This window comes from Primulina huaijiensis, unplaced genomic scaffold (assembly GCF_012295235.1).
Source record: "Primulina huaijiensis isolate GDHJ02 unplaced genomic scaffold, ASM1229523v2 scaffold25443, whole genome shotgun sequence".
NCBI lineage: Eukaryota > Viridiplantae > Streptophyta > Magnoliopsida > Lamiales > Gesneriaceae > Primulina > Primulina huaijiensis.
Genome location: NW_027356198.1, coordinates 117,673 through 140,289, shown reverse-complemented (window position 1 = coordinate 140,289; position 22,617 = coordinate 117,673). Strand labels below are relative to the sequence as shown.

The window sequence follows — 22,617 nt, the reverse complement described above, 5'->3', positions numbered from 1 at the left end:
GTTCCTCCTCTGTAGTTTGTAGTAATGCATGATGTCATTGGTTTGACAACGTGACCAACAAAATAATAAAATTAAGAGTGACATTCTCTGTGTTACTAAAAGTTGGCTGAATGTTTGAGCACGTACGTCGTCATTTTTCAGAGAGTGGAATAAAATAAGATCCAACTTGATGCGAAGTTGCTATTCGGAAAAATTTGAGTTTCTAAGCTGAAGATTCATTAAATAGAATCAATTAGTTTTAACTAAAAGCTCGTATACGATAATGGCCAACAACAAAATGTATATTTCTCAGGGTACAGTGGGAAAAGCCAGGTCAACAAAAAAAAGCTCTCTATCGCGAAAGTAAACAATAGAACAGCCTATGTCAATCCTTTTTTACTTCTTATATTTGTTTTGTTTACATGTGGCCATCATATGGGCGACCTATATGATTTTGTCGCTTCATATAACGTTGATTGCTTCTAGCTTTCCACCTTTGAATTTAGATTTTATAAAAATACAAATTTTAAAATGTTGAATTTTTTTTTTTCGATCTCATATGATTTTAGAACTCTCTTCGAAGTTGGATCTAGAAAACAATTTTATCATGGAAGCTTAAATATTACCAACCCATCTCTCTACACATCTCAATTGCAACTACCATTTATTTAGTATACAAATTTAGAAAAGGAGAAATCGATATTCACACAAACTTCAAATTACATATGTAACAAAAAACACCATGTTCCCGAATTAATTTAATGCTCTATTATCGTTGAGTTTAGTTCTTCTTTTTTTCAAAAAGACTGACTAAATTCTTGGAACTGTAGGATATAATTTACTCTTAATGATTTTCTTCTTGGGTACATCAACCTCAATTCAAGCACTTCATTCTGCCGAGTAATATCAAATACGATGAAATTCTAGGAGAGTTCTCGCTCGGAAAACAGGGAGGTAAAATGAACAAATTCTAGGAGAGTTCTAGCTCGAGAAACCTAGGCCAGTCAACAACAGAACAAACCAATGATTCCTAAAAATCACTACATTTCACAGTTACATCTTGCAATGTTACAAGTAAAATAGAATGCAAAATGATACTAACGAAAAATATAGCAAAAACACTTACAAAAACAGCTGTTGACAAATTCATCCACCCACATGTATACGCAGCTTGTTAGCAACATAAAGAAGGTGGCTGATGTTTGTGGATGGATAGTGCTGGAGTAGCTTCAGATTAGCAGTAAAGTCGCCTGCAAGTAGACGCCTCCGGACAATTATCAGCATCGCACAACAAATTCGAAGTAACGTTTCCTGCAAAAATTGAATTGCTCACGGATAAACCAATTACTTTTCACACTTTGTGACCTTTCAGCCAGGAGAAAACAGGGAAGGAAAGCAAGGGGAACAACTAGTGGTGTGATTATAAAGTATAAACAATGAACAAAAATATAAATATAAATAAAAATAAATTATAAAAGGGAAAATGGAAACATATTTACAATATTATTGAAAAAAATATGGGATAACATTATCTTATGGCGTGATTATAGCATCATCCTTCCATGTAAATCAGATACTATTTTATGACTTGGTGTGTCGGATGTCCCTATTTGAATGTTCTCGAGACATTCCATAAATTATTTCTTTAGATTTTAACTAATAAATGAACCAAATGCTCAATGCATTATCACATATAAATCGATGATGTATATACATAGATATCAAAAGAACTGACAAAAAAACAACTTACTTGAGGACCATCAGGGTCACTCAGAAGTGCATCCCAAATTAAGAGACAGTCTCCAAAATTAAATTCTTGGGTCAAAAGTAGCGTAATCCACCTGAATGCATAAAACTGGGGATTGACCTGAAAGTACAAACACAACCACATGAGGAAAAATAACCGCATTATACTTGACAACCATATTATTCTCACAGCTTTGCAAAGTCTAATTTTCTTTTGGTGTAGCAAAGTTTTAATATGCACTCTAATAGTCTTTTTCCAGGAAAAAAAATTGGATATACCAAGAAAGATATCTGATCATATGCAACAGTGAATGAGAGGGTTTCTTCCATAGAAGGAAGCCTAAAATCCTCCGTATGAGACCCTGAACAGGTTAACTTAATGTGTCCATGAAGTAGACACAACGATGATAAACACCATAATTTTAACAAAGCATCCACGTAAAAAAACACAATTGGAGCAACTTTTGAATTCATGTTCTTGTGTGGCTAAAGATATCATGTTGTTCTAACTCAGATACCCAAAAAATCAGCATCCTTTCTCATACTGTAATCCAGAAACATTCTTGAACAATAACAAAGAGAAAACATAATATACAGTTGCAACAGAGAAGGATGTAATCCTACTTTTGTGGTCATTTCAAGATGACGCCACAATTCTTCATCATGCTCCTTTAGAAGCTGCGATAATCTCGTGATGGTAGACCGTATCCCCACAACACTGTTATCAAGTTGCTGAACAAAATTATCCCGAAACCCACTCAATAGCTCCACAAAACAGAAGAAAGTGTCTGCTTCAGCTGAACCCTGCAGGAGTCGCAAGAGAAAATTAAAGAAAAAGAAATCCAAAAAGCAACGTAAAAAAATTCACACAGAAATTAATCAAATATCGATCATTTTTACCTCAAGCAAATTAACTTGATAACTTTAAATGATGAAGATCTGAAGTTGATATCACAACTTTTGCTTTATTGTATTATATACCTACTTTGCCTCGACTTTTCATGGATATAGTCTCAATATTCTTTCAATCTTAAGAAAATATCTATATCAAGTAAAGAGATCGATCAAACCATAACTGAATATTTGATAAAAATCCACCATGGAAGCAGTTCCATTAAGTTTAAACTCCTTTGTTCTTATGAATAAAATAGGTTTGGCTTTGCCACTTTCTGCTCCTTACATCTTTAACTTATATAAGTTACATACTTGGAACGAGGAAAAAACATAGATATTTTCAAGGTACTTAGTGTTTCTTGTAGTAGTGAGATTAATAAATCTGAAGTTTTCTGTTGACATATACATCAAACTACACAAAGTGGAAAAAGCACATATTTTTTTTGAAAGACCACCAACTTTTAAATAAATTTTGGATGGAAGCAGCAAAACAGTCAAAACTTGGACATTTTTATTTAAATTAAAAACATTAAATCAATTGCATTTTGCAGAAAAGTAGAAAACATTGGAAACTGGGAAACCCATCTTACCGTGTTTTCTTCATTCGGGTCATTGGTGAACACATAGTATAGTGGTGCTAAGATTTCATTCATCCCTTGCACATATCTTATTCCAGGATTCAACTTTGCAAATACAATCAATATATTTCTTAAAGCTTCCTGAATGTAAAATATACAATGTAAGTGAAATAAATGTACTATTAGTCAACCCTAGGAGCTATAAAGACTGAGAGAAACAAGGGCTTCACTTGGTTGGATTTAGCAAAAGTTGAGTCTCCTGAGAAGAAGGGCATATCTGGGTGAGTACGCATGACATCACGGTCAATCTGTTCCATTATTTCAGTGTCCTACAAATTATAGAAGTGGAGTCAAACGCCATACCATACTAGTTACTGACTTTACATGCTGTATTTGTGGTAGATACTTAATATATGAAAGATGGACAACTAAGTGTTCAATACGAGGGCTCGCTACAAGGTTGACAAAGGTAGCATGATGTCCATACATCAGCAATACGATCCCCACACTGCTGAAAAGAAAGACAGTACCTGAAAGAATTTATTCCATACACTACTCTTCCCGAGACTTAAGGGATGCTCTCCATGAGTTATCTCTGATCTTGAGAGGAAGCCCTGAGTTCCATCTGGTTCATTGTTCTCAAGACTTGATTTTTCCAACTTCCTGGTAATATCCGTCTGACTAGCCACGGAAACATTCAGAAGATGCAAAAATATTGGAAGTAGTGCAGAGGGAAAAAAGGTACTGCATGGTTTTAAAAAACTTATAAATATGCACCAAACATTTTATGTGCTTTGTAACGTCTCGGACTCTCTGAACAGCGACAGCAAGCAAAGAACGGAACTCATAACTTAATATTTTTTGGAGTGAAAATTCTGATGGAATTAACACAAGGAGAACCTAACTAAATTAACTCAGCTCAAGCTGGCAATAACAAGTAATCAGTCCAGTACATGTAAATATATTGTATATAAGGCAACATCATGTACAACATAGCTGATTTCTAGAAGAGTTTAGGACACAAGAACATACAGGATTCATCAACAACTCCTCTTTGAAATGTTTATACTGTGACTTTTTCTTGGCCAGTTCCGAAGGCCAAAGCGAGCGATCGGTTGGTAAATACCCTAATAACAGCTGCAAAGCGTCCGTGGTAAGATATTAATCCAACTATTTCAAAGTTTTGAAATGAATAGAGACACGTAATGAAAAATATAAATCATCAGGTGTTAACTAACAGGTTTCATTATCTCTATTCACAATATTTACATCCATATCATCAAAGAAGAACAGATGAGCGCATAGGCTCTTTTATAATTTCCAGCACATTCTTAAAATAGTAATTATTCTGAAAGGAGAAGGTTTTTGCCACAATCAACCTTTCTCTTGCTTTGACAGTATCACATTATTGTTGTTTAAATTAACACTTGCAACAAAATTATTTCTTTGAATAACTAATATTTCATGAAATGCTTAACAAGCCACATCGCCCATTATCAGAAAACAGAAACGGGGTTAATAAATCAGGGATAAACGCAGCTACGGTACTCGGGAATAATACATTACAATGGAACATATTGCAAATTCTGTCAGATTTTAGCATCCTAATGTGTACTTTATACTATCAAAGTGATATGTTATGCAACTGACAACCAGACAACTTCAATTCCATTATTATATTAATGGCCCACAAGTCCCTTTTGCAAAAAAGATATACCGAAGTGTTACCGGATAAAGAGTTTAATTTTTAAACCATGACTAAACATTAAATCAATTGGAAGAATTGTCGACAGATGCATACGATATTTCAAGCACTAGCTGCAATAGCCTATGAACTTCACCCATCATTGACTGATTGTTTCTTTTCTTAAATTAGGCGTGCCACTATCGATAGCATTGTCAAGCAAACTTTGCCATTTTTTTCCTTAAAAAAAGGTATAAAGTTCAGAAGTTGATGAAAATTTATACCTTCCACGCCGTTGGACGAATCCCAGATCCATCAGGAATCCCTTGTGATGCTAGCCTCCGTATTTCTCCCATATTTATAATTTTCCTTGACAACTAGTGGTTAAAAATAAACAGGAAGAAGTGATGCGATTGATAAGATCATCCAAAAAGGTTTTTTTTAACACTGGAAATGCTGAAAAAAGAAGAAAACGCGTCATATATTTTTTAATCCAAAGGAGACAAATGTTTATATATATCATAATCCTGAGATCACCGACTAGAGTTCAAATCGTAAGCAGGAGTAAATGCCTCGTAGAAATTTTCCTTCTTGTTTAAAAAACAGGGAAAAAGAGTGACCACACACCAACATATAGTATCACCACGTCGCTAAGCTGGTATTAACAGTCTATAAGTGACGGCATGCAATATAAAAAGATTAATGGTAAGCCCATTCTATTACGATGAAGTTGTTACACCAACAAAATCCATGGGCAACAGCAACTACAGCCATTTACCAACAAGTCTCAAGATATTAATCTGCCCTAACAAAATCTAAGCGTGTTCGCTAGGGGAAGGGACTGAGTCAGCATCTTTTTCGCTCTATTCATTGCCATTGACACCCGAATAAGGATTATTAACCATGTAACTGCATAACAAGTCAATTAGGTATCTTTAAGCATCAATTTGCACGTGAAATATCTTCTAATTTCACTCTGAGGCTGAAAATCGCATTCGCAGATAAACACGCAGAGACATTTGCTATTGCAAGTGTGTTAGAGAAGGGTGGGCGGCGGAGGGGAAAGAAAAACCTCTTGCAAAAGCTGAGCATGCCTAGAAACATCCTCAGCAGCAGGAAGTGGTGGCGGCGGCGGCCAAGCTGCGACCACACCACCAGAAGAAGCCGTTGAACGAGCTGAAAAGCTTCCATTTTCATCATCATTGTATGAAAAGCCACCATCATTACCATGACTACCAACAAGCGGATCCCTATCTTCCTCTTTCACAGCAGCAGCAGACGTGTTAGAAGTACTGGGAGACTCCGGCCGTGCCACCGCCGCCGGCGCCTCGACAATCGCGGCGCCAGGGTTCTGTGAAGTCTGCGGCGATAGAGGAGGTTGAGGAGCCGACCAGAGGGAGCTATTGAGCCATTCGGGCACCTTTTTGTTCACCATAGAATATTCACTTCAAATTGATCGGGTCGATCGCCGTGTCGAGAATTTTCAACTGTGGAAACAAAATCGGAAATCGGAACCGAAGGGTTTGTGGAGAAGAAAACGAGTTGAAGATTATCGAAATTCGTGTTAAACTCGATTCGATCATCGAAATGGTGTTAACAGAGCTTTGTTCTGTGTGTGTGTGAGAGAGATATTTGACAGGTGGATTGGTTGCCACCACGTGAGTTGCACGTGTTCGAGAGATGGTCGACATGTATTTTGTTCAATTTACAAACTGATTTGATTTTGACGGGGGAAATTTAATTTGGTCTTAAATTTTAGCAACGATCCTAATTTGATTTAATAATTTTTCTTAATGATAAGGAACATATATTCGAAATTTATTATTTACATTATTTATTCTGATAACGTGAAACGTTTGAAACAATTATATTTAATTAAGGTTAGACATCAGGAGCGACAAAAAATGTTATCAAAATCTTAAGATAAATTTATGATTCAAATTAAAAAGTTCTTGGAAATAGTCATGAATTTCTCTAAACTTTTTGGAGACCTTAAATAAATCCAAAATCCAGCACATAACTATGCCAATAAATTATACAATATACCATATAAAATTAAAGAAATTCTTGGGAGAGAAAAGGATATCCAAATAAAAATTTAAAAGTTATAACAACAATCAAGTTCTAGTAATAGAATTGCGGGAGTAAAGTTACCACCTCTTTTGACATTGAACCTCTATCACATCGAACATGAGTGATCAAGGTGATGCAAAAACCTTTAATTGAAGAAGAAGAAATGATCATTTTTATCAAAATTGTCTCGGAGAATAAAATAATCTGATGGCAATCATAGAAATAATTGATCTAGAGGATCTTCAGGATATTGCATAGTCTTTTACAAACTTCAAGGTCGTAAATATGAAAATAAACACAACTGGATGAAGTAATTGGCATAGTACCTTCTCATGAACCACGAAAAGAGAAAAGTGTGGAATCATATGATACAGACATGGGAGGAACCCAAAAAGACTTCCAAGACGGTGAAGAATCGCATCCAGCGGAAACAAGGTCGAGGATAAATAAGATTCTCTCGTATCAAATACCCTACGAGAAGGACTATTTTAGAACCAGAACATCCTCACATGGTTATGTTTAGTTTTGATATAATGGACTTAAAAACAAATAAGATCTTATAGATTATCGGACGTCGTCCTTAAGAATAAGAATACTTGATCTCAGCAAATAATGATTCATTAAATTTTTAGAAATGAATTTGTGGGATCGATCGAGACATGACTTTGGCATAAACCAAAAAATCTTTCCTAACCAAATAATTTCTTAACGAGAGCCATAAAAATGGCTAGGTATAGATTATTTTAACAATCAAGACATATAGAAGAAAAATATATATACTCAATCTATGTATAGTCTTGATATAAATAACATCTATTTAGCGGATGAATATATTATGTTATTCATTAAATATAGATAAAAGTTTGGAGCCGAAAATATATAGCAATACAATTTTTCTTCGCCAAAATAACATATCATTGGAGAGAAATGCTAATGAGAGAACATATGCTTAAACAAAATATGGTGAAATAAATATTATATATTACAAATATTATTTAAGTTAATTCAAATCCGATTTCATGTGACTTTTTATACAATTAACGTCATGACCAGACGGATGCATGTGAGGGCTATACTGGGCTGTAGCCCAGTCCATTTTTTTTAATATACTTAAGTTAAAATTTCAGCCCACCCACCAATATCTTAGTCCAGCCCAGCCCAGCCTATTTTCATAGGTGATAGCAAATTGAAGGTTTTCCAGTACAGTGTAAAGACAGAAAAACAATAGCCCAAGTCTCCAAATTTATATTACTGGATCCTTCCCTAAAGTCATCAATAAAATAATATATTAACGTCAACAGATTGACTCAACTTTCTGAGAGAACTTCATCTCATTAATTACGCTTCATCTAAATAATTAGCTAGGGACTGGACAACTAAATTCTCATCATCAACTAAACTAATAAAAGATATGATAAAAACCATCCGATGAAGTACTTTTTTAGATTTATGTGTATTTTATATCTAAATTTACCCCAAAACGTGAAACAATTTGGATCGCTCTCATGCACGATGACATGTAGGATTGCTAAAAACACTTTATTAATTTCTTAAATCTAAAAATAAATATTTATATATAAATAAGATTTTTTTTCAGAATATATAAATAAGATTTTATCTTCTTCTTGTCTAAAAAAATACAAAATTATCATGGATAACTGAAAATATTTGTGCTTCTCTTGTAATAAATGACAATAGCAATGGACGAACCACTAGAAGGGAATTTTAGAATTCTGTTTATTCATCAAGGCACATGGCTTTGATAGAATTCAAAGTACAAGAACTAAAGTCTTCCATGAATAATTCCATAGCTCTGCCATCCATGAATATAAATTCGAATTATTATTAGTATTATTATTATTAATATTAACCTTTTAAAATAGAAATTCAAGCGTAAAAAGCAAAATGAAGTTTTGGAATTTTAAAAGTCCAAAAAATTTATTTAAAATTTAAGTCCATTAGAAAACATTTACGGATCTTTTTGTGATATCTTCCACATTCGTGCACATTTCACACCAATTCAAAATCGTAAGTGTTAATTTTATATTACATCCGGGAAAAACAAAAATTAATTTTTAAAATTATGCCGTTTATAGACATCACAATTCTCTCGTGAGACGGTCTCACGGATCAATTTCGTGGTTCGAATATCTTATTTGGATCATCCATAAAAAAATATTACTTTTTATGCTAAGAATATTAATTTTTATTGTGAATATCAATAGGGTTGATCCGTCTCATAGATAAAAATTCGTGAGACCGTCTCACATTTATGAGATTGGCCCCTACCAACTCTTGGAATTTCCCCTATGTCTAAAAGTCTCACGAGACACACAGCAATTATTGCCACCTAAAACAAACATTTTGTTTTCTTAAAAAAAAAACAATAAGTAACTATCGAGAGTGAAACAAAAATAAAAATTGAATTTTGTGTACTCTATTTTTTAAACAAGGTCAGATACAATTATAACATGAGTTTGATAGTATTATAGCTAGTATTAATTATATGAGCAATGTTATGTCATTATAATTATTGTTATTAATATTCAAGTATATTTATTTTCTATTATAAAAGATTTTATATGTAAAAACGTATGCTTGATTTATACGAAAATTGCTTAGAAAAGTAATCTTTACTATTTTTTAAATATATTTATACGTTTAATTTATATCAAATTATTCTTCATTCATACACTTGAAAAGTAATCGTTTTGTACTTAGAAAAGCTTAGTTTGAATAAAATATTTTTAAATTAATTATTTTAATAAAGTATTATAAAAATAATTAAAGAAATTAATTTCAAATTAAAATATAAGATTTAATATAATTAAGTTAGAAGTTTCACGAAATTAAATCGACTTTTTTGAAATTAATATATTTTTTAATTATAGTTAAACTTTTAATTAAATATTCGATTTAATTTAGAATAATCAAGATTAAAAATTAAATTAAATTAAATTAAATCAATGTTGTACGGGAATAATTTTATTAATATATTTTAAAAATAAAAGAATACAGATTCAATAAATTAAATCGATGTCGTTTGGAACTCTCTTAAATAAAAATAATCCATAAAATTTTTTTTATAGTTTTTCATTAAAAATTATCTCGAGTAATCGCCAACTCCTTGCCTCTTTGTCTCTCGCTGTTTCTACGGATGAGCAAAATATTGATTTAATCGAAATAGTCCACCAAACCGAATTAAATCGGAAATCTTGTCCACCGATAATTTTTTTTAAAAATATCGGTTAAATCAATTTAATCGGTTGGATTAGATAACGGTTAAACAGCTTAAACTCTTATATTTATATATAATATAATACTAGTAAAAGATGCACACGCATTGCATATGTTATTATAATTTTTAATTTGATCAAATAATACTAAACAATTAACACGAAATTATTTTCAATTTAGAAGATTTGTTCGATTTAAAAAGGAAATTTTGTTTAGATTTTTTTATATGTAAAACATGGAGTGATTTGAAGAGGTTTTTAGTAGGAGAAAAATGATAATTATGAAATTAAATATTTTGGTGTTCTCTAAAATAATTATTTTAAGGGTCTCAAATTCAATAATATTATATATAATTAAAATTAATACTTAATCGGGGATCCGGGATAGGGCCTGATTCTTTTGATTTTATTCATGTTGGGCCTTTAGAAAAAATTGATAGTGGGCTCACTTAATCATACAAAGAAATCCACTTAAGCTTTTTCAAGTTTCATCTTCATCGTCCGAACTCCCTGCTCCCATGGTCGATCTAAACCTAACTAAATCGAAGAAAACAGAAAATCTGCACGTTTTAAAGGTAAATCCCTTTTCTTTTATTTCTCGTTCTTCTTTCTCTTGTTTATTTAATTAGTATTTGCTAAAGCTGAGTATTTACTGTATTTTGAGCAATTGATGAAGATGTATAAGTTTATGTTTCAATTTTCTGTATTAAGTTTAAGTTTATTTCGAAAATGGAGCTAGAATTATTGGACTCTAGCTTAAAAGATGTTATCTTTAATTGTTAAATCACGAACTCTGTTGAAATGCATACTCTACCCGTTGATCTATCAATTTGTTTTATTTTTAGTTCTGTTTTGACACCACTTTCGTTCAGCTTTGACAAAAAATTGAAAATTCAAGATATTATTATTTGTTTTTTAAATATCGGTTATTTAGGTTGTGAAAATTGGTTGGAAAAAATTTTAGTTTGGTCGGTTCAGTTTTAACCGAATGCTCACCCCTAGCTGCCTCTCTCGGCTAGGTTCACTGGCATTCTCCCTTGCTTCCACACTGTGTCACTGACCTTCAATATCATCTCTTTTTTTTTTTTATCAGAAACTAAAATTCATTGTAATAATTTAGTATTAAGATTACAAAGCAAGTGGATGAGCCATCCACGGAATGCCACAACTACCTAAAACCAGTATTCGTTGAACAAAAGATATAACACCAGTCCCTAACTAAATCCGAAATAAAATAATTCCGGAACATTGGTACGTTAATCGTCCATGTCGCCACCCGGAATCTGATCTTCTCCCATACTTCATCACTCGTGTCTTCTATGTCACTGAATAGTCTGTTATTACGCTCCAACCAAATAGACCAAAATACACAGTGAACTATTATGCACCAGAAATCTTTCAGCCCCTTTCCAGTGAGAGATCCATGCTCCAAAATAAACATGTCTCTTGACGATGCTGGGAATACCCACTCAAATCCCATATGTTGCAAATACCTCATTTACCTACTTTCATCCACCACCAACAAACCTTCAATATCATCTCGTGAGTTACTATTGTATTTTAATTTGATTTTGTTCCATTTACTGCCTGTAGATTGGGAATTTCGGTACTGCTTTTGCTGAAAATTCGTTTTTATTAATGATCAGGGTTTCATTTATGTAATTGTAACCTTTGATTGGATGTTCTGAGTTCTGGAGGCTTTAGAACATCATGCAAAATTGACACGGAGAACAATATATACCTCATACTTTGATCGAACGTTCTGGCTGTTTCGAAGCCATATTTTCCGGGTACCCAAATGTCTGCTTGTGAGTTTCTTGTGTTTGGGTAGTTTTTTTGTAACCAAAGCTTTCGGGTACCCAACCAGGAAAAAACTGATCCCGAGAAACCTGACCCGCGCCCACCTCTACGGCCTATCCGCCGTTTAGACATAAGGTGATGCTATAACCAGAAGTGAAAAATCAAACCTTGACAGTGGATAACCTTTAGTTCTCTCTTTTCTTATTTTGCCAATTCAAAGGTTAATATCACTCTTTGCTGTAAACATTCAGCTCTAAGGTTGATATTTAGGGTTGAATTTGGGAGCAACGATTTTGTTTTGATGAGAGCAATAGATTCTACCTTTATGCAACCAATGATAATGATCGGCGCGAAATAAAGAATTTTGTGACAACACACTAGGTCAAAAGTTATAGTTGTTAGCAAAAACTCAACTTTATTTTCTTATACTCGTGACAATACAGGGTGCACCTACTTGTGGGTTAATGTGTCGGGCCGTTAGGGCTATGAGTCCGGGGAGATGCGTGTCTATCTTTTAGTGTCGTCTTGTATATCTTAGATATCAGTCTTATCCATTATCTATCGTCGGCCCTGTTTCCAGCAAAGACAATATTACCAATTAAGATAGGATGTAACTCTTTTATGGTTTACTTAGCCAACTAGATCAAGCGGTGTAACGTCAGCAGCTTGACGCACGGGAAGTTTCCACGAGGTCGCCTATCATAATAAGCCAAACATCCCCCTCAAGAAGAATAGAAATATACTTATTGGGAGACTTGAGCACATGACCTCGTTCTGATACCAATTGTTAGGAGCAAACGCTTACCACTAGGCCAAAAGTTATAACGGTTAGTCAAAACACAACTTTATTTTCTTACACTCGTGACAGCAACGTAGAGTGCACCTATTTGGGTGCTAGTGGGTCGGGCTGTTAAGCCTATTAGTCCGGAGAGTGTGTGTATCTCTGTTGGTGCTGTCTCATATCCCTTAGAGATTGGTCTTACCTTTTCCCAACCGTCGGTCCTATCCTCATCAGAGACAATATTACCCGTTAAGATCTGAGGTCGTTCTTTTAAAGTCTTTAGCCAATTAGATCAAGCGGGGCAACATCAACAGCTTGACACACGAGAACTTCCTATGAGGTCACCTATCTAGTACTCTCTTATTTATACACGCTTAACCTAATTTTATTTTAGTTTTTAAATTTTGTCATTGGTTTTAAATCTTCTGAGATGCAGTTCATATGTTTATGATTAGATATATCATATAACTTTGAAATGTGTCCTTATTTTTCTTTAGTTTCAACCTTTTTTTGTTCTAAGCTTTTAGAAAATTTTATATTGTTAGTTTGTCTGAGACCTTAAACTTTTTGTCCTGGTGGTTTTACTTACTAAATTCATTTTGACTCAGCACATGCATAGATGGGGATTGATTTGGATCCATTGGATGACATTTTTGCTGTTGGACCTATAAAGAATGGTAAAATGTTTAGTTTTCTTGTTGCCTTTCTTTCTGGTGTGTTTTTTACTGATTAATAAGTGATGACGCTAACTTCAACACTTCTGCAGCTCGACCCACCGGGAAGTTCCAGCCTAAGGCAAAGTTACGAACACCAAGAAATGACTCTACCCCAACTTTGATTTCTTCCTCTACTGCAGCACTAGTAAATGAGGTTGTAGAGAGCGAGATAAGTGAGCCTGCGACAATTGCAAAGCCATCAGAACATAGTTAGTATTTCTGAATGAAAATGGGATGCTTTAATTTTTAGTTATTCAGAGAATAAACATTATTACGTTATCGTTGGTGCTGTGTTTTACGTAGATTTTGAGACAATAATTGGTGTCTTTACAGATGATCAGTGGAATTATGGGTCAGTGAGCTTCTTGGATGAGAAGGTTGCCAACTCAACTGTTAGTTTGCAGTCTGGTTTGGATGTTGTGCCCAATGATAGTGGAGGCTGGCATTCTTGCATGGAGAAGTCGGTCAGTGAGTTGAGTACCTTATATCTTGTTGCACCTATTGATTTTAATATGCTGACACGTATATTTACCGATTTTCAGAATGCTGATATTTTTGTTGGATTGGATTCCCTTGATGATTTTATTCCTCACACTGCTTCAGATATCGGTAAGCAAGAAGTTCCTTCTATTGGTTATCCTCTATTCTTAAGTTACTATTTCTTCTATTAGATTGCCTGATGCTCGTCTAGTTCTCTTTTGATGAAATTGGTGATCAAATAGACACTTATTTTATAACATGAATTACGTTATAACTGTTGAAATAAATTGACAAAAAATGTTGAAGGATAATAAGGTTGTAGTTCCCTTTTTTCACTGACAATTATTTATAGTGCAAAAGATACAAATAATTATTGTAACAATATCCGTAAATGCTGATTGCAAAGATTTACAAATAGTTAATTTCCTACAATTTCATCCTAATTAACTCCTGAAACGATGCTAATTGATTAACACCTAAGCATTTGTTTGTCAACAATAACCTTGCAGAAGGTAATATTCATCCTCAAGAGACAAGAAGTTTTAATGTCCCCAACTATCATGATGGAGAAGGGGGGCTTGCTATTCCAGTTCTTTCATCTGTTGATGACTCAAACCAGGCAAGTAAAGAAAGTGACGCACTATCATTTCCTTTGTCTGTTGGGGAATGTACTGTTTTAAGCAGTGATGGAGTTTGTCATATGGACAACGGAGTAATCGAAACCAACGTAAGAACTGATATGCTAGTTCTACTCACTCTTTCTTAACCTCTAAATCTTGATTCTTGTATTTCTATAGTTTGTGCTGAAAGTTGGCTAACTGCAGGAAATGGATGTCATGGATATGGAAAACGTGTCCGAGTTAATTACTAGATCTGGTATGCAATTTTTATACTACTTTATAAGCTTATGTTTGTTTCCAATATTAGATTTTGATATTATAATCGGTGGGCAGACAAGAGAACTGGAAAATTTCACCCCAAGCCAAAATTGAAAATGCAGGAGATATATCAACGCAGAATCGAGTCTGTTTCTAGCCCATTTTGTCCACAACAGGTTTCCTCTGAAATTAATTTTGCTAATAAGGAACCGCTTCCTGCATTTGAACATGAGGATGTTCTCGATCTTTCATCCATAGGATTTACTCCCGCCATTCCTGTTGATGCTACCTCTGATCTGCCTGTGAATGATGGATCCATGAATCTCATGGAAATGAACCAGTTGGTTTCAGGCATCCATCCTGACAGCGTCCCAGAATTTCCTGCTAAACTTGTAAACTTTACATATTACCGTTTGATTTGTTGACATCTGTTTTCTTCTTCTTCTATGTGGTCCATGATTCACTCTTTGCTAAATGTTCTTGTGTTTTGGATGTATATCTGCTAGGATTCACGCAGGGCAAAGGCAAGAAAAAACGATGCTCCTGCTGCATCAGATTCTTCTCAACCACAGGAAAACGTTTTCACATCCACTCGAGAAAATGAACCTGGTAGATCTTTAAGGCCACGAAAACCCAAAACAAATATATGCGAACTAGTTGATGAGTCAGAAGATGAGATTCTTGCTGGTAGGGTGTCTGCAGATGAATGTCTTGGCAGTTCTGCTCTAGAGGACAACATTAACAATGAGGAATATCAAGAGGGCAGCGAATTTGTAACAAAAAAGACGAAAAGGAAGTCTAAAAAACAAGATAGCGAAAAAGAAAAAACTGTTAGAAAGCGGAAGAATTCCAAGGGAGCCTCAGAGCAGGATGTTGATGCAAAGCCTAAAAAGTTCTCGCATTCTACACGGAGAAGAAAAGGTAGTTGTTAATTTAGACTGAGAGCTTTGGTTTTGATTCCTGATGATATTTTTGACCAGAAATCTTTGTGATAGTGGACAGGGTTTTGCTTGAAACGCCAGAAGATGAAATTGATTACCAAAAGGTGCCTCTTAGGGATTTAATTCTGCTTGCAGAGCACAAGGAGCGGCAGATGGTAAGCGTGTTGCACATCATACCTCTTTTTTTAGCTTGGGGCTAATTATTATGAATGAAGGAAATATGAACGGTGACAAGAGAAATATCAAGATTACCTTACTAATATATTTATATTGCCGCTACTTCTACTTGCGGCATTCATTATAAACTTTGTGTTCTGGTCAGTTTTTCTGGTTGATTTTTTATGCATCGGAGGTGTGATATTTTAATTTACATTATACAGAAAAAAGAAGAATCAGTAGCAGGAGCACCCTCAACAAAACCGAGGTAATAATATGTCATTCAGATCCTAGTCAAGGTGTTTGGTCCCGTATGTGCTAACAAATAGCTCGTTCTCTCGGCATAGTTAATTTGTGTTACACACGATCTCTTGTTTGAATGCAAATTCCCGGATCCGCATTCTTGAAGTTTTGGATCTTAATGATACAATCTTTCCTGGAGGGAAATAATAATATTGATGTAATAATAATATTGATGTATCATCTTTGCTTTCGCAGGAATTGAGTCAGTGGGGGATGTTGAATTTCATGATGCGTATATAAGAAAACAAGGCATTATAATTACTTTAGTTTTTTACAAAATAGAAAATAATTGAGGCCATGCTTCTTATGATATTTTCTTGCAAAAATTAAACCGGTGAGGAAATTGTGGGCATTCAATTTTTCAAGACATGTGTTGTTCGTATTGAAGCTGAGATAGATATTGCATTGAATAATCTCCTTAATTTCAATTTCTCAGCGTCTTAGCAATATGGATGCACCATATTTCTTGTATCCTTGTGGATTGCATATTTCAAAGTCAATATGATGATTTAAAATTGAGTTGTGGCTTGTGGCATGTGAGTAATTTACTCGTCTATTCATGGATTCTAACTTTTCAAAAATGAGAGAGCTGGCCTGACAAATTAGTGGTCCTAATTGTTTTAGGGAAAGTATGACATTCTTTTTGTTCCTAGATATTCTTGTTAGTTAGGCACGATATTATTTTCCGTTGAAATGAGGGCTTCCTATACTCCTGTAAAATAATGAATTTGGTTTTGTCGGTTTCGTGTTATATTCTAGAATTCTCGCTCTTTCTTTTTGCATTATGCGAGGTAACCGATATATATAAAAAGCTCAGCTTCACGAAATGTTACTTCTGATGTTCACTTTGTCAGTCCTAGCATCTATGAAGACTTCATTTCAAACAGCACAATGCTATTATTTTTCTTATATAGTCAGTTTGAGAAAAAGTTTTACCATTATCTATCAAGTCTCTTTATTTTATACTAGAAACAACTCAATATGTTTACAGCATGTTGTTGAACTGTATTATATCCAGTCTAACCCATCATAGCACACATCTTGTTATTTGTGTTTTGCAGTCATGATAACTCTTTTGAGTTCTTCAATGAAGATAATGATGGACATTTAAGTCCTAGGGTTGAAGAGAGCGGCACCTATTTCAACTATCAAACTTACATGGATAGAACACCAATTACACGATGGTCAAAACAGGACACTGAATTGTTCTATGAGGTACTTGTTTTTAGAACTTGAATATGTTTTCATAAAAAGAAACTGAGAGTTGATTAGTTTATGATTCTGTACTGATTTATGAAGCACACAGAGAATTTGGGCCATAAGACTAGATTTGGCTATGATCTCACTGCAAGAGGCTTGTTTCTGTTGTTATTCATGGGGGCACTGAACATAGTTTAAATAGACGTAAATGTGACAATGTTAAAATGATGATCAGGGGTACAATGAATAATACCAATCTTGCTGTGATATCCCTTTTTGACGGAAATTGATGCATTTCTCATGAGTTGTGTATTCAAATGCATGTTAAAATGGAATAGAGTTAATGTATTTTTCTCAACTTTCATGCCTTTCTAGAGTAATTTCAAGTCAATTTCTTGCATACTCGTGGCATTTTCTTTCCAAATTTATTGGTAGAATATTCCTTATGTGGGACAGTTATTTTCACGTCATTAGCAACTAAGACCTTCGTAAGATTTGGTTTCTATTTGTACCCATCTCCCACTTCAGGGTGTGAGACAGTTTGGGACAGACCTTTCTTTGATTCAACAACTTTTTCCTGGTCGTACACGTCGTCAAGTAAAGCTGAAATACAAAAAAGAAGAGCGACAGCAACCATTGAGGCTTCGTGATGCTTTGACAAATCGAGCTAAAGGTATGCATGTGCTGTAATTTCAGACACCCTTTATCAACTGTTGGGTTTGCAGAAAGAAAATTACCTAAGAAGTCCAAGGATGTTAAAAATTTAAATCTGCTGGTTTGAATTTAAATATTGTTTTGTGCTTTATGTTGTGCAGATCATTCCCATTTTGAAGCAGTGATTGTGAGGCTACAACATCTTAATGTAAATATTGTTTTGTGCTTTATGTTGTGCAGATCATTCCCATTTTGAAGCAGTGATTGTGCGGCTACAACAAATAGCAGCTGAAGAAAATGAGAATGGTGATAAAAATGGCTCTACTGAGTTGGGAGATAATGATGTGGCAGATGAGGGAATTCCTGATGTTTCCGATGTCAATGTAATGCCATTTTCCCTTTATCCCTAATAGTTCCGAACAGTCTTTTTTTATCGGATGACTGCATCGAACAAATGCTTGAATGATAATCATCCCATGATTGCAGCATACAAGTGCTTAAGTTGATAGAGATACAAACCATTTAATGTTTGTAGTTTCTGACACGTCCTTCGCTCATAACCGGTTTTTATTTCCTTGAGCAATTTGCGCATGGAACCTTCTTTTATTAATAATTGGTGGTGCCACTCCAACGCAGTTCCCCAATGACTACTTGTTGGCTAGAAGTTCAATTTGTTAGAAGAAATGAGAAATATTTAATATCCGTGGCTTCTAATTCACTGTTCATTTGTCTCTCTGTGAAGGATGAAGAAGCTAAGAATGGACAGCAGATCGAGGAACAAGAGAAAGAAGAAGACATAGGGCAAGACTTGGCAGAAGATGGAAGCCCTTTGAAGTTATATGACAGTGAGGATGATTTGTTTAGATGGAGCCAGTATAAGACTGATGCATGATGCTGGCAAACACATTCTTTTTTGTCCTTTAGTAACTGTGAATCCGCCTGCCATTGCTTAAATTTAAATTTATTTTTTACATTAGGTTCCAAATTTTGGTTTAATGACCACTTGTATTAGAGAATATTGTGTTATAAAATGATAGAGGAAGTAGTTATAGATCTATTGATCGGATTTGCTACAGCTTCACTGCAGATCTAATCATAATTTACAATTTATTTTATTTTATAATTACTTATATCCATTTTATTTAAATTGACATGATGTTTTTTCTATGTTTACATTTATAAAAATTAATTTTTTTATATTAGTTTTATAAAAATATCATAATTAAACTAAATATATAAAATATAAAATTATGGCGTGTGTTCCTGTTTTGGGCTTAAGTAGCGAAAGAACTTGACCGACTTCCTATCGGTGACAACCAGGGCAAATACGTCCGATCAGTAGATGAAATATGTGCCAAAACCCTAGCTCGCTCATTTGCACTATAAATAGAGCAGCACTCCGGAGCCCCAAAAATATCACAATTCCCATCCTCTGACTCGGTTAATTTTTCTACGAAGGTAAGTAATTTGCATATGAATTATGCCATTTTCTATTTCAGATCTTCTTTCTATGTCTTTGACATATGAAATTCGTTGTTTTTGGATTTTTTAGTGTTCTATTGTTAATTTACGTGTTATTTTGATTGTAGAATTAATAAGTATGTAAGAGTTGTGATCGATAGAATATGAGAATCTGTGTTTGTTCGTATGTGTCGTCGAGTTTACCCATTTTTTCCTCATGTTTATTTTTTGTAAGCTATTTCTGATTGCAGCTTTTTATTTCGAATTGAGAAATTCTTTAATTTTGAAGTTTCGACAATCTATAGGAAGGTTTTAGAATTTCTTCGAATACTCCCACATAATCAACCTTTTGGAAACCTATAGATCGGGATCGTTTTCCCTCGTTACAGTTCAAGTTTTTTAGAATTTGTGTTGGGATATTTTAGTTAGAAGCTTGTTCATTTATTATGTATTATTTTAGAAGTCGCAAGTGGTCGGTGCATATTGTAAATTGTAAATTGTAAATTGTAAGTGAGTGAACGTTTTTTATTTTTTAATCAAAACGTTAGGTTGATTATTTCGGTCATATGGTCTAAATTTTGTCGGAGATTCGATTCTCGGACTACTTTGTCTGTAATTTTTGCAAATTGACAATATTTTTTCATTCCATTTGTTTTGCTTTCATATTCCTTTGATTTCTGAGTGTCAACTCTTCCCAAAATTCAACCTTCAAATTATCCAAATGTAAAACCCGTTATTGTCATATTTGATGTTGAACAAATATTTCTCATTGACATTGATTTACATTGCTGCAGCTTTACTCTCAGTAGCTAATATGGGTAAGGAGAAGGTTCACATCAACATTGTGGTCATTGGCCATGTCGACTCCGGGAAGTCAACTACCACTGGACATCTTATCTACAAGCTCGGTGGTATTGACAAGCGTGTGATTGAGAGGTTTGAGAAGGAAGCTGCCGAGATGAACAAGAGATCCTTCAAGTATGCATGGGTGCTTGACAAGCTCAAGGCTGAGCGTGAGCGTGGTATAACCATAGATATTGCTCTGTGGAAGTTCGAGACTACCAAATACTACTGCACTGTCATTGATGCTCCTGGTCACCGTGACTTCATTAAGAACATGATTACGGGTACTTCTCAGGCCGATTGTGCTGTGCTCATCATCGATTCAACCACTGGTGGTTTTGAGGCAGGTATTTCTAAGGATGGTCAAACACGTGAGCATGCACTTCTGGCTTTTACGCTTGGAGTTAAGCAAATGATATGCTGCTGTAACAAGGTATACAGCTTTTCATGAGTTCCTAGTTAGTGTTTAGATTAGCTATTTTGAGTGAACATGGTTGTGGAATGTTTTAATCATTTTATATACTTCTTCTAAATAATGTTGGTAAAGTTTTATTCTTACTCTTTTCTATTAGATTTTTGAGCATTTACAGAATTGAGATTGAGCTGCCTGTAATTTTTGTTTTCCATTTGACACTTGAAGATTTGTTGGCTTCTTCTGATAAGAGCTGTTTACATCGATTATTTTCTGGTAATCATGCCCTTTGTTTGAGGAGCATGCTTTTGTGTATTTTTGATGGATGCTTAGCTCGTATGTGTGGCGCTAATTTATCACAATCTTTGTGTATTTTAGATGGATGCCACCACTCCCAAGTACTCCAAGGCAAGGTATGATGAAATTGTGAAGGAAGTTTCTTCCTACTTGAAGAAGGTTGGGTACAACCCTGATAAGATTCCTTTTGTTCCGATCTCTGGTTTCGAGGGTGACAACATGATCGAGAGGTCGACCAATCTTGAATGGTACAAAGGACCAACCCTCCTGGAAGCTCTCGACTTGATCCAAGAGCCCAAGAGGCCCTCCGACAAACCTCTCCGTCTCCCTCTGCAAGATGTATACAAGATTGGCGGTATTGGTACTGTCCCTGTGGGAAGAGTGGAAACTGGTGTCATCAAACCAGGCATGGTTGTTACCTTTGGTCCAACAGGGCTGACGACTGAGGTCAAGTCTGTTGAAATGCACCATGAGGCCCTCCCTGAAGCGCTCCCCGGTGACAATGTTGGCTTCAACGTGAAGAATGTAGCTGTTAAAGATCTCAAGCGTGGTTTCGTTGCATCCAACTCAAAGGATGATCCTGCTAAGGAAGCTGCAAATTTCACATCCCAAGTCATTATCATGAACCACCCTGGCCAGATCGGCAACGGTTACGCACCCGTTCTTGATTGCCACACTTCTCACATCGCTGTGAAATTTGCAGAGCTTGTGACCAAGATTGACCGTCGATCTGGCAAGGAGCTCGAGAAAGAACCTAAATTCTTGAAGAATGGTGATGCTGGGCTTGTCAAGATGATTCCCACAAAACCCATGGTTGTGGAGACCTTCTCCGAGTACCCACCATTGGGACGTTTCGCGGTTAGGGACATGCGTCAGACTGTTGCTGTTGGTGTGATCAAGAGTGTGGAAAAGAAAGACCCGACTGGAGCTAAGGTGACGAAGGCAGCAGCCAAGAAGGGTGCCAAATGACTTTTAAGGTCATGCTTCAGCTTTCATATTTGTTTCAAAATTTACAGTTGCAACGTTGAAAACGTTCTGTTTCTTCTTCATGCGGTTGATATTTTCGTGTTTGGTCTTGCATCGTGTTTTTTCTCTTTCTGTCAAAGTGTTCTTCCTTCGTTGTGCGGCGGTTGTGGCTCTCAGAATTGGGTGCTGGATCGCCGGTGGCGTGTATTCTTGTTTTTTGTACTTGACAATGTCATAAATTGAGTTGAGTTTGACATGGGACCAAATGTGCCACTTGATGTGACTTGGGGTTTCCGGTAATGTTTGCGTTGTAATTTGCGTCTGTTCGGTTTTTTTCTCCCATTTTTATTTGTGCATATATAATATTTATATTTATATATATAGTAAATCAATCTTGCTGTAAGATATAATTTTTTTTGTAAAATATAGTTATGTATTTTAAGTTTTTACTCGCTAATCTTTTCACATTCAAGTGTATGAGAGAAGTTTTAGAAGAATTTATATATTTTAAAGGCCAGGATTAATTCCAGCTTATTAGA

At 34.9% G+C, this 22,617-nt stretch overlaps 3 protein-coding genes across 4 annotated transcripts; 2 read left to right on the top strand and 1 right to left on the bottom strand.

The window, feature by feature from the left end:
* Nucleotides 1–918: 918 nt before the first annotated feature.
* Nucleotides 919–6,496, bottom strand: LOC140967548 (uncharacterized). Its single transcript, XM_073428143.1, has 9 exons — nt 5,954–6,496; nt 5,166–5,258; nt 4,230–4,334; nt 3,728–3,874; nt 3,428–3,526; nt 3,210–3,338; nt 2,350–2,529; nt 1,730–1,846; nt 919–1,290 (listed from the first exon to the last, which is right to left on the bottom strand). Exons 1-9 carry the CDS (start codon nt 6,314–6,316, stop codon nt 1,126–1,128), a joined length of 1,398 nt encoding a protein of 465 aa, XP_073284244.1. The 5' UTR covers nt 6,317–6,496; the 3' UTR covers nt 919–1,125.
* Nucleotides 6,497–10,689: 4,193 nt separating this feature from the next.
* Nucleotides 10,690–19,026, top strand: LOC140967542 (uncharacterized). Its single transcript, XM_073428131.1, has 16 exons — nt 10,690–10,765; nt 11,125–11,266; nt 13,380–13,448; nt 13,538–13,696; nt 13,821–13,951; nt 14,030–14,096; nt 14,477–14,709; nt 14,792–14,843; nt 14,921–15,237; nt 15,352–15,766; nt 15,841–15,941; nt 16,167–16,210; nt 17,307–17,460; nt 17,974–18,118; nt 18,261–18,482; nt 18,842–19,026. The coding sequence occupies exons 3-15, from the start codon at nt 13,391–13,393 to the stop codon at nt 18,353–18,355; spliced, it is 1,971 nt and encodes a 656-aa protein (XP_073284232.1). The 5' UTR covers nt 10,690–10,765; nt 11,125–11,266; nt 13,380–13,390; the 3' UTR covers nt 18,356–18,482; nt 18,842–19,026.
* On the top strand, nt 19,005–22,415 carry LOC140967543 (elongation factor 1-alpha). 2 transcript variants are annotated; one of them, XM_073428133.1, is made up of 3 exons: nt 19,005–19,028; nt 20,355–20,836; nt 21,194–22,415. In XM_073428133.1, exons 2-3 carry the CDS (start codon nt 20,375–20,377, stop codon nt 22,079–22,081), a joined length of 1,350 nt encoding a protein of 449 aa, XP_073284234.1. In that variant the 5' UTR covers nt 19,005–19,028; nt 20,355–20,374; the 3' UTR covers nt 22,082–22,415. The 2 variants fall into 2 exon arrangements, with proteins under 2 accessions (XP_073284234.1, XP_073284233.1); XM_073428132.1 differs by lacking the exon at nt 19,005–19,028 and adding an exon at nt 19,379–19,557.
* Nucleotides 22,416–22,617: the final 202 nt, after the last annotated feature.

Bases quoted from the DNA above. Each gene is read 5' to 3' on its own strand.
- LOC140967548 (XM_073428143.1), bottom strand. From the start codon at position 6,316: ATGGTGAACAAAAAGGTGCCCGAATGGCTCAATAGCTCCCTCTGGTCG. The intron at 4,335-5,165 runs GTATAAATTTTC...GACGCTTTGCAG, and splicing joins TTCGTCCAACGGCGTGGAAG to CTGTTATTAGGGTATTTACC. The intron at 3,875-4,229 runs GTATGTTCTTGT...GTGGCTAGTCAG, and splicing joins AGGAGTTGTTGATGAATCCT to ACGGATATTACCAGGAAGTT.
- LOC140967542 (XM_073428131.1), top strand. From the start codon at position 13,391: ATGGGGATTGATTTGGATCCATTGGATGACATTTTTGCTGTTGGACCT. The intron at 15,767-15,840 runs GTAGTTGTTAAT...TCTTTGTGATAG, and splicing joins TTCTACACGGAGAAGAAAAG to TGGACAGGGTTTTGCTTGAA. The intron at 16,211-17,306 runs GTAATAATATGT...TGTGTTTTGCAG, and splicing joins GCACCCTCAACAAAACCGAG to TCATGATAACTCTTTTGAGT.
- LOC140967543 (XM_073428133.1), top strand. From the start codon at position 20,375: ATGGGTAAGGAGAAGGTTCACATCAACATTGTGGTCATTGGCCATGTC. The intron at 20,837-21,193 runs GTATACAGCTTT...TGTGTATTTTAG, and splicing joins TGATATGCTGCTGTAACAAG to ATGGATGCCACCACTCCCAA.